Genomic DNA, 12,010 nt, shown 5'->3' on the forward strand with positions numbered 1-12,010 from the left:
CCATAGGGCTGCTTGGATGTCCCAACAGTATGGCAACTGGATTCCTCCAGGGCAAGGAGAAAGATCCAGTGCCTTTTATGACCTGGTGTTAGAAATTGCACACGGACATTTCCACTTTATCCTGTTTTTAGGAGTGAGTCACTAAGTCCAGCCCATATTTAAGGAGAAGGAAATTAGGCCACACCTTGAAAGGAAGAGTATCAAAGAATCTGTTGGACATATTTTAAAACTACCACATGTGTTGGATACATAAACTTCTAATTGATTCATATTCAACATTGGGGTCACATGTCCCCAGTGAGCTGCATTTTTAATATGCCCTTGGGTTAATTCTGGTACACTAAAATTTGAGAGTCACTAACTTAAAAAAGTGGAGAGAGATACCATGTTCGTGGATGCAAAGACATAGTATTTTTTTTTTTTTTTTTTTTTTTTTTTTGCGGTACGCGGGCCTCTCACTGTTGTGGCCTCTCCCGTTGCGGAGCACAGGCTCCGGACGCACAGGCTCAGCGGCCATGGCTCGCGGGCCCAGCCGCTCCGCGGCATGTGGGATCTTCCCGGACCGGGGCACGAACCCGTGTCCCCTGCATTGGCAGGCGGACTCTCAACCACTGTACCACCAGGGAAGCCCCACAGTAATGTTTTGATGTCACATCTCTCCAAATTGTCCTATGAACACAAACTCCCAGCTGGCTTTTTTTTTTTTTTTTAAAGAAATCAACCAACTGAATCTAAAATTTATATGGAAATACAGAAGACAGAATAGCCAAAACAATTTTGAAAAAGAACAAAGTTAAAGTACTTGTATTACCTGATATCAAAACTTACTATGGAAAAAAGCTCTACTGTGAAGCTTTAGTAGTCAAGATAGTGTGTGTGTGTGTAGGATAAAATGGGGTCCAGAAACAGATCGATGATTATGTGGTCATTTCATTTCCAGTAAAGAGGCCTAAGGCAATTCAATGGAGAAAAGGCAGTCTTTTCAAGAAATGGTGCTAGAACAACTAGACATCTTTATAGATTAAAAAAATGTTCCCTGTCCCTTACCTCTGTAAAGCTCCTAGAAAAAAAGAATATTCACAATACACATGTCTAACCAAAAATTTGTAATGGATAATGTATAAAGAACTCTTACAATTTAGGAATAAGACAAATTTTTTTAAGTGGGGGAAGGATTTGAAGAGATACTTTACTGAAGGAGATATATGAGTGGCCAATCTGCACATGAAAAGTTGCCCATCATTTAATCGGGAAACTGGATTAAAACCACAGTGAGAGGGACTTCACTGGTGGCGCAGTGGTTACGAATCCGCCTGCCGATGCAGGGGACACGGGTTCGAGCCCTGGCCCAGGAAGATCCCACATGCCACAGAACAACTAAACCCGTGCACCACAACTACTGAGCCTGCACTCTAGAGCCCGTGAGCCACAACTACTGGGACTGCGTGCCACAACTACTGAAGCCCGCGCGCCTAGAGCCCATGCTCTGCAACAAGAGAAGCCACTGCAATGAGAAGCCTGCACACCACAATGAAGAGTAGCCCCCGCTCATTGCAACTAGAGAAAGCCTGCGCACAGCAATGAAGACCCAACGCAGCCAAAAATAAATAAATTATTTATTAAAAAAAAAAAAGCACCACAGTGAGATACCACTACATACCTGCTAGAATGGCTAAAATTAGAGACTGATAATACTAAGTATTGGTGAGAATTTGTAGCAGTTGGAACTCTAATCCATTGTTGGTGGGAATGTGTAATGATACAATCACTTGGGAATACAGTTTGGCAGTTTCCTATCAGGTTAAACATATACTTACCGTATGACCCTATAACTTCACTATTAAGTATGTACCCAAGAGAAATGAAAACACATCTACACAAAGACTTGTATATGAAAGTTCGTAACAGATTTATTCGTAAAAACCAATGCCTGAAAAGAACTCAAATGTCCATCAACAGGTGATTGGATAAATAAATTGCAGTGTATCCACACAATGGGATACCATTCTAATAAAAATCTAACCAATTACTGATACATCCAGCAACATGGTTGAATGTAAAAAAAATTTTGCTAAGCATAAGAAGTCAGACACAAAAGAGTAAATTCTGTAATTTCATTCATATGAAACTAGAAATGTAGACAAATCTAATTCATTGTGCTAGCAGATCAGTGGTTGCTTTGGGCTGGTGATGGAAAATGGGGATTGACTGGGAATGGGCACAAGGGAGACTTCTGGGGATGATGGAATTATTCTAAATTTTGATTGTGGTGGGGATTATATCTGTGCATATGTTTGCTAGACTTATCACACTTTATCTTTGAAATTGTATATCTTACTGTATAGAAATTATACTTCATTAAAGGTGATTTAAAAAACAGGTATCTCTTAAGGTTTGAATTTTCCAGAAGTTACATAGATAACCATCTGATCTTGAAAGTCAGTGTTCAAGATTTATCCCTTCGAATCATTTATGGCTTAGTCTTCATAGTACCTGATCTACGAGAAGAATACCAAACTGTTGCTTCCTTTTATGGTAGAATTGACTCCCCTCCCCTTCCTGCTTATTTGTAACACATCTTGGTTTTAGAGGCAGGGTAATGGGATGCCTTGTCTGGGCTGCTTTGTGAAATCTTTCCCTCCAATGGAATGTGCTGTTATGGCTACCATGCCATTTAAATCCTGTCATTGTGCTTCTTGACCAGCTTGTCAAGGTAGGTGGGCAGGAGATAGCTCATGACTGCTCTTTACTGACTCATCTCTTATGGTTACAGATTCTCATAAACACAAAGATAAACATAAAGATCGAGAACACCGGCACAAAGAACACAAGAAGGACAAGGAGAAGGACAGAGAAAAGTCCAAGCATAGCAACAGGTAAGGGTTGAACCAGCAAGTCCCTCATCATTCAGCAGTGGGTTGGCTATGGCTTGGCTCACCTGGAACAGGCCTTAACTTGAACCACAGGTAAATGCCATGGATAGCAAAGTCAGCAGAGACTTTGATTCCAGAGTTGTTAAGAGGATGGCCTTGACAATTCAGGCTTCCTGGGGATGCCATTTTTCAGATCAGGATGTACAAAGCAAGTATGGTGAATTGTTAACACATGATGGCATTTAATCAAGTGTCCAGAGAGCTTGCCTTGATAAAAGGTGACTGGATTGGAGACTTGATATATATTTTTCTTCTTTCCGTACTTTAAAGGGTATAAATTTAAAAATTCTTAACTTAGGCTTCCATGGTTTATAAGCCCCTGAAATCATATACAAAAGGTTGGGTATATGAGATATTCCAGGAGAGAACATTCCTAGCTTTCGTCAGGTTACCAGAAGAGTTCAGCTCTCACAAAAGCCAATAACCGCCAATGTAAATGAAACTCAGCGGTGCTGCCCTCTGGGATCCAAAGGAATCAGAAAGATGTTTTCTTGTTCATTTTGCTTCCATTTTTTTGATGTAGGAGACAAGTGGTTAAGCCCAGAGACTTAGGTTATCTTTGGATATAGGACCACTTATTGAAAATGAGGACTTAAACTTCCATTTTGAGTTAAAGGCAGTTTTTGGTGAGAAAGCCATAGGATATTCTCATAGTGGCCAAAGTTTTGGTAGAGGGAACATAAAGTTCAGTCATTTATTGGCACAAGTGCCTGTAGCCTAGAGTCTCTTAGAACTACTTCATTAGGTTGGCTTATTGTCTGTGGACAAGATATTTTCAACATAAATAATAGTCAAAAGTTTCTTGTCCAATATATACAGAAACCTTCTACAAATGAATAAAAATGAGGCAGATAATCCAACAGAAAAATTCATGAGAGGATTGAGTAAGCTCTTCACAAAAGAAGATATCCACATGGCCAATAAAAATACTAGAAGACGCTCAACATTATTCATCAGGGAAATGCAACCTCAATATAATATCCTACACATTGTAATAATGGCTAAATATTAAAATAACACTAATACCAAGATCTTACAATGATGTGGATCAATCCCATTTCTGATGGGACTATAAATTGTTAAATCATTTTGGAAAACTACTTAGCAGTGTCTTCTAAAGTTAACATATGTATACCCTGTAACTTAAGAATTCCGTTCCTGAATGTGTTCTCAACAGAAATGTGTGTATTTGTGCACCAAAGGGCATGTACAAAGCTATTCAGAGCTGCATTGCTTTTAATAACCCCAAAGTGAAAATCTCCTAAATGCTCATTGATAGTAAAATGGATAAAGTGTGGTATATTCACATCTTAGGATACTATATATAAATAAATATGAAATAACTACGGTTAAAGTAATAAGCATAGGTGAATTCCACAAACCTATGTTGAGTGAAATAAACCAGCCAAAAAATACATATTGTATGCTTCAATTTACTTGAAGTTCAAAAACAAAAAAATTAATCAAGACCTTTAGAATTCAGAGTTATGGTTATTTTTGGGAAGGAAGGAAGGGTAGCAATTGTAAAATGGTATGAGGGGAACTTCTGGTGGGGTATCAATGGTATTTTTCTTAACTTTGGTGGTAATCACATATTTATCGTTATTTTGTGATAACTCTGAACTCTGCACATACGATCAGAATATAATTATGTGTATATGCTACTTTTATTTTTAAAAGTTATAAAAAATAAGGCTTATCAAGAAAAAAGATAAAGTGAGAATTCTAAGTCTGTTCTTTTTATGAGTAATGAAAAATTTTTAAATATTTTAAATGAAAATTTTAAATTAATAAGTCTTTGAATCATTAACCAGATTAATTTCTCTAGTGAGGATGTTTCTTCACAAAATCATCTATCACTCCTGTGGTCGGTCTTTTTCTTTTTTTTTTTTAATTCTTAAATTTTATTTCTTTTTTTTTTAACTTTCTGGCTGCGTTGGGTCTTCGTTGCTGCACACAGGCTTTCTCTAGTCACGGCGAGCAGGGGCTACTCTTCGTTGCGGTGTGTGGGCTTCTCATTGCGGTAGCTTCTCTTGTTTCAGAGCATGGGCCCTAGGGTGCGTGGGCTTCAGTAGTTGTGGCGCGTGGGCTCAGTAGTTGTGGTGCGTGGGCTCTAGGGCACGTGAGCTTCAGTAGTTGTGACACATGGGCTCAGTAGTTGTGGCTCGCAGGCTCAGTAGTTGTGGCTCGCAGGCTCTAGAGCACAGGCATGGTAGTTGTGGTGCGTGGGCTTAGTTGCTCCACGGCATGTGGGATCTTCCTGGACCAAGGATCAAACCCATGTCCCCTGCATTGGCAGGTGGATTCTTAACCACTGCGCCACCAGGGAAGTCCAGTTCTGTGGTCTTTCCCCACCACTCACTCATTTCTTACCACTTGATTATCTAGTTTCCATTTTCATTAGTCTAGTGATTTTAATTTTAGTAGTGGAATCCAGTCTCAGTTCACATGCATCTTTTTTTCAGTTTGTAGGTGTCCAGCCTATATTAATATCTACCAAAGTAGATTTGAGAGCAAAGAATATTGCCAGTAATGAAGAAGTTCATTTCATAATGATAAAAAGGGACCAATTAATCAAGAGGACATAGCAGTTATAAATGTTTATACACTGATATCAGAGCCTCAAAATACATGAAGTAAAAACTGATAGAATTGCAAAGAAAAATAATTCATATTTATAGTTAGATTTTACTACCTCTTTCTCAATTGATAAGCAGAGAGAAAAGCATTAAGGATATAGAAGACTTTGAACATCATCAACCAACCTGATTTAATTGACATTTATAGAATATTACGCTCAACAGTAAAATACACATGGAACATTTGCCAAGATAATACCATATTCTGGGCCCAGGCCTTCTCCTTGAAACCAGCTTCCCTTGGCTTTCCACTTTTCTGGCCACCTTTTTCATCCTCTCATTCCAGTTCACAGAGTGATTCTCTTAAGTTTTTGGCTCTCTTCCTCTGCCACCTCTCTTGCCATTTACCCTTCTCTCACATTCCATTTCCAGTCTCCCTGAACTTCTTTTCAGTTCCCCAAACACAGTGTGTCTTCTGAGTACTCTAGGTTTTAAAATATGCTGTTACTGATTCTGGAATACTCTGTTGCCCTCTTAAGAACATTCTTTTAGTTGCAGCATAGAGTTTACTTCTTTCAGGTATCCTTTATGCCCTCCACCCTCATATTAAATTTTTATGAGTTCCCTCGCACCTTGAATATATCCCTATCACAGTAATTACCAGTTGTGGTGTTGTTGTAATTGTCTCTTTACTTTTCTGTGTGCCCTATTAGACTCTTGAGGTCCCTGGGAACAATGTTGGAGTCTGTTGTATTCATTTTACATCCTCAAGGCTTAGTATAGTACCTGGCAGATAGGTGGTACTTAGTAGTGTATGTTTATTGAATCAATGAGTGGTTGACCTATGGTTACACCAGTTACCATCTTCTCTCTCCTTTTCATATATTCTCAATTCTATAGGATGGTTCCCTTTGGCCATCCCACATTTCAAATACCTTTGTGTGTGTGTGTGTGTGTGTGTGTGTGTGTGTGTGTGTGTGGTGAAATATGCATAACATAAAGTTTGCCATTTTGAAGTGGCATTAAGTACATTCACCATATTGTGCAACCATCCCCAGTATCCATCTTCAGAACTTTATCATCATCCCAAATAATCTCTGAACCTCTTAAATAATACCTCCTCATCCCCCCTTCCCCCCATCCATTAGCAACTTCTATTTTCTATCTCTGTGAATTTTTCCACTCTAGCTACCTCATGTAAGTGGAATCATAAAATATTTGTCATTTTTGTGTCTGGCTTATTTTTCTTAGCATAATGTTTTCAAGGTTCATCCATTTTGTCAAATAACAGAATTCCATTCCTTTTTATAGTTGACTAATATTTCGTTGTATGTCTACCACATTTTAAAAAATTCATTCATCTGTTGATGGATACTTGGGGTTGTTTCTATCTGTTGGCTATTGTGAATAATGCTGCTAAGAACATGGGTGTACAAGTGTCTGTTTGAGTCCCTGCTTTCAGTTCTTTTGTGTGTATACTTAGGAGTAGAATTGCTGATCATGTCAAACAAGAATTATCTTGCTTGCCATGTTTATGATATGCTAGTTGATGTGAAGTGCCAAAAAATGTGAGATAGTCTTGACCATGAAGAAAGAACTTCATCATCTGAGGAAAATGCTTATAGATCAGATGAAGAAAAACTAATTTTCATGTTACCTGAAATCTGTCCAAAAAGACTTTAAAAAGATAGAAGTTATTATTTAAACCATAAGCTTTTTTTTTTTTTTTTAAGTTGAGAATTACGTTTTATTTGACGGACTTGCTGAGGACTTAAGCCTAGAAGACAGCCTCTCAGATGACTCTGAGGGACTGCCCTGAAGAGGTAAGGGAGGAGCCAGGATACATAGGAGTTTTTGCAAGAAACCAGGTTGTAGGAAGGTCAAAAGATTATTGTTAATTAAAGAAAAACAGGGACTTCCCTGGTGGTCCAGTGGTTAAGACTCCAGGCTTCCACTGCAGGGGGTGTGGGTTTGATCCGTGTAAACCATAAGCTTTTAAAAATGGATCTCTTACTCTCTGATACATCTTACTTCACCAACCATAATTTGCAATTGTGATGGGAGAAAAGATTAGGTAGAAGTGGCATAAAAGACTTTGGGATATAAATTTGGCCCTCTCCTGTTTTGCCAGAATCTCCTTTTTAAAAATAAAGGATGTAATTTTGGCATCATTTTTCTTGAAGAGTCCACAATGGTTTCTTGCCTGTATCTAGGAGAAGGCCTCTGGTCTGGTCTATCCACTTAGGTCTCATGAGATCTTGACTAGGTTATCTAACCTTCCTCAACTGAGCTTTCTCGTCTTCCTTAGTTTCCCCATATTAATACATGCTTCAGAAGGGACCCTGGGAGTCAATAAGTATGAAAGCTCTTTAACTGTGATCTGCTCTACAGATGTGAGGAGATAATATTTTGTACATCTATTAAAAGCATGCTTTTCCAAGATTATAGCATAGGCAATCAGGAATTTGTTCTATGCAATTTTGTGCCTTTTAATATTTTCTTCATTTCTAATCAGAATACTTGAGAAAACAGTAGCCTGTTTGCCAAAAGGCATTGGAAGGACCTGCTCTGAGTTTCTGTTTATATATGACTAAATCTAGCCCTGGATCTCTAATTCACATGTGAGTAAGTTTAAGACAGTTTAACCAGATGATGTGTTGTAAGCAGACTTTTAAATGCTTCCTGTTTTGACCTCTCCTGACACACTACCTCTTTGCAACAAAGCAAGTGTGTTGGTTATGGTCCAGTAAAATCCTGTACACTGTGTTCCTTTTTAAGTGACTTCTGATCTTAACGGTAGTTTTGGGTTTCTTCATTTTTCTTCTTAGCACATTAAGGAAACCTTGAGGATTGTTTAATCACCTCTGAAGCCCAGAATAATTAAGATGTAGTATGTTCTGTTCCAAAATGCTTCACTTTAACACCTTGATCATCAACCCTGCCTAATTTTGTGGCTATCTGTATGAGGAAACAAGTTCTACAGTAATGTTTCTATATTCCCTCCTTCTCTGCTAGATATTAGCATCAGTCATTTTTCATTAGGCTACACTTAGGACCCAAATCCAGGAGGCCTCTTTGTTCTGCATAGTAATATGTACTGCATATTTGGAGTGTCAGAGGATGGGAAACAAGCCTTTTGAGAGCTAGAATGGGATTTAGACCTACCTCTTAGGAGATCCCATCTTATTCATATGCTTTCTCCTTTTATTATTCTAATTCAAGGTGCAAAATAGGGAAAGAGGTGTTAAAGATCATTCCACCTCATCTCTTTTTTGTGTGGACATGAGTCTGAGGTGACATGCCCAAAGTCACATGGCAGGGTGGTAGCAGAGCGAGGATAAGAGACCAGGGCTTCTGAGTCCTAGTATGATTTTTCCCCCACTACATTATTCCTTCCAGTAAAAAACAAAACATAACAAAACAATCTCCCTCCCTAAGAAAGGTTCGTTGTGTTGCTAAACTATCTGTGTTTAAATACAAGCATCTCTTTCTCATATGCATATTGTCGGCAGCTTAGGTTTTAAAATGCCAGATCATTTCAGGCGCTGCCTCTTTCTTTGGGCCACAAATCCCTAAAGTTTTTGGCATTAGTAGTATTAATCTCATTAAATTCTGACCCTGTGAAAACCCCATCTCTGACTCTCTGGCCTATAACATCACAGGAAGTTTCTACCAAAGTCAAATAAAAATAATTTCTTCTGTTATTTGTCTCTGATACTGCTTCTTTCCATTAGCATTGATATTTAGCACTTGAGGTCCTTTAAAGCAATATATAAATCCTCTCTAAAGAAATAAAAGGAATACTCTTAACCAGATGCTAAGGAATCACTGGACTTGTAGGATCTCACCAGATACTTCTCTTGAAAGGTTGCATTCTTAGCATAAATTATCTTTAATACTAGACCTCTTATATATACAACATAATTAAAAGCAATTGCGGCGGGGGGAGGCTTGATTTTAGAAAACAAAGGACTGTCACATGTGAAACATAAGATTTCTCCTGCTAGCTTTTGACTGTGTGCATCTCTTGTCATTTTTAAACCTGACACTCAGGGTGGAGTGACAATTTTGTGGAAGGCCAGGGAAGATAGAACTACTGTGAAATAGTAAGGGAAGTGCTTTTCCAGCCACATTGGCAGTGCTAATTTATACAGTCAGTGTGAGAATAAGGATGCTTTTGGTTTCTGCTTTCCCTTCAGTTCCAAATCCTACCTGAATTAGAGTTGAGAGAACATAGGCTCGTAGGGAAATGCACTGGAATTAAGCAGCTGGTTCTCAGATTAGGGGCAGTTTTTCTGAAAGTAATCACATTTAAAAGATTGTTTACTGCTTTTTTTGTGAGCTGTTGCTGAAGCCCTCCATTTACCTACATGTCCCTATATCACCCTGTCTGGGGGAAATGGACAGTTAACATAGGTAAATAGAGAAGATTGGGTAGTTTAGAAATGAGAAAACTGAGTACCACCACCATTCACATGGGAGTCAATGTGATGTAGTGGAAAGCACACTAAAATAGAAGTGGAGAAGCTAGGTTCTATCATTTACTAGCTGTGTGTCCTCATCCAAGCCGCTTAACTTCTGGGTCTTTTCCCATTTTGGTTGAGTGTTGATAGCAATACTAGCCTGGTCAAGCTTTCAAGTGTGTTGTGGGAGAATTCAATGTAATTATGCAGATAAAAGCTCTTTGGAAACTGTAACATACTCAGTAATTGAGATTATTATGATTACCACAAAGCCTGGTAGAATATCATTCAGATAAATTGAAGCTGTTGATTTTGGTAGTTGAATCTAATTTAGTAGTTACTTATGGATAACTTCTATTTTGGTGCCCTGGTTTTCATTGATATCTAGCCCTATTATAATGACCTACAGTCTTTTTTTTTTTTTTTTTTTTTAAGATTTCATGGTGGAAAGGTATTTGAGCTAGCCATGGAAAGATGGTTAAGATCTTGTCAAGGGAAGGTGATGGCTAGAAAGAGTGACATTCCAGACAGCGAGAAAAGCATAAACAAAATATGGAAGCATTGTAATGTACTTTGCTCTGAGAAGAATCCAGTTAGGTGGATGCCTGGGTTAACAGGATGGGTTAGAAAATGAGGGCTCCAAAAAGTTGCTTGAGGCAGAACTATTAAATGCTATTTTGAGAAGCTGGGACTTGATTCTAAAGGAGCAAGAAGCCTTTGAAAATAGTTGAGAAAGGGAAATATAGGACTTAGCCACAAGTGGCATGAGGGGGTCTAAGAAAAAGGATTCCTAGCTTGGATAACTGTGTGACTGTTTACCCTATTGGTAGAGATAAAGAACTTAGGGGAGGAATGGGAGTTCAGAATGTGTATCGGCTTTGGCATCTTTGGGCACATCCCTTTATCTGCTCTGGCCTGCAAACAAAGGATTAAATAATTTCTAAGATTCCACTCAACTCCCAAGTTTTAATAATTCTTGGGATTTTGTTTAGTAACCTATTAATGGTGGATGAGCATTGAGAAATCTTCATTTCTCAGAGCCTTTCAGAAACTAGCTGCTGCATTTTTTCAAGAGGCAACTTTTGAATTTACCTCCTAGAATGTTTAATTGAACAAACATTATTTAAGCTCTAATTGTCTGCTTTCCTTTGAAGGGTTTCCTCCTTTCACAGCTTGGAATCTTTCTAGGCTCTCCCATAGGAATCCCCTGTGACTCCATTGGCTGCAGCCTGCAGGGGTCTGCTGCCTTGAGGAAGTGGGCAGATTGCTGGAATGAGTTTGTTCTCTTAGCCATTAGTGGCTAGGTCCTATTCGCAGAAGATAAAGAGGCTTCTTCTTCTCTTAGCAGTGTTTCGTTTTCGCTTTGTTTGGGGAGTAAGGCACCAGAGTGGTCAAATGCATGACTGTCTGAGTTTAAGTCCTAGTTATTGTTCGTTAGATGTATTTCCTTGGGCAAGTTACTGAATCTTCCCGTGTCTCAGTTTCCATATCTGTAAAATGAAAATACTTACCTCAGTTTTGTAATGGGGATTAAATTGCTTAGAAGAGTGCCTGGCACTTAGTACTGTTTAAGTATCTGTTAAATATTTTTATTGCTGATAGAGGACAGACCATTGTTTTAGTTTTCTTTAACAAATTTAAATGGTTTCCCATAGCCAACATCCTAGCTTCCTAGAATATCAGACACAGGGTTTTTTCCTAAAGAGGCAGCAAATGCCTTCTTGCAGAAAGAAAATATTTTCACTCTTGGCTTCCTACTGCCATCCCCCTACTTCCACCCTCTCTCCCATTCTTCTTCCTAAGTGCCTAGGGGAACCCTGGTCATCCCTCTCTTTTGTCTGCTCAGGTCCAACAAGAGTCTTACTCGAGAGGTGACTTTGATCTTCCCATTTACTCTGTTTGGCATTGACCTTTGCTTGTCTAGGCTCTGATGTTAGGTAGATCTTTTCCCCAGACAGAGATGAGCCCCGAGCCAAGGAGTCAGCTTCTGTGTGTAGCCAGTAATTGGATGTTTTCTCTGTGAGTTCCTGATGAT

General features: G+C 38.8%; 1 protein-coding gene and 1 long non-coding RNA gene across 2 annotated transcripts in view; one reads left to right on the plus strand and one right to left on the minus strand.

The window, feature by feature from the left end:
- Positions 1-12,010, plus strand: part of TOP1 (DNA topoisomerase I) — an 86,310-nt gene that overhangs the window by 27,322 nt on the left and 46,978 nt on the right. The window contains exon 3 of the mRNA XM_067708139.1: positions 2,774-2,876. Within this exon, the coding sequence (XP_067564240.1) occupies positions 2,774-2,876 (103 nt within the window). The remainder of the gene's footprint in view (positions 1-2,773; positions 2,877-12,010) is intronic.
- Positions 1-12,010, minus strand: part of LOC137207839 (uncharacterized) — a 94,683-nt gene that overhangs the window by 25,911 nt on the left and 56,762 nt on the right. The gene's annotated exons all lie outside the window — the stretch shown is intronic.

Source organism: Pseudorca crassidens, chromosome 15 (genome assembly GCF_039906515.1).
Source record: "Pseudorca crassidens isolate mPseCra1 chromosome 15, mPseCra1.hap1, whole genome shotgun sequence".
In the NCBI taxonomy this organism is placed as follows: domain Eukaryota; kingdom Metazoa; phylum Chordata; class Mammalia; order Artiodactyla; family Delphinidae; genus Pseudorca; species Pseudorca crassidens.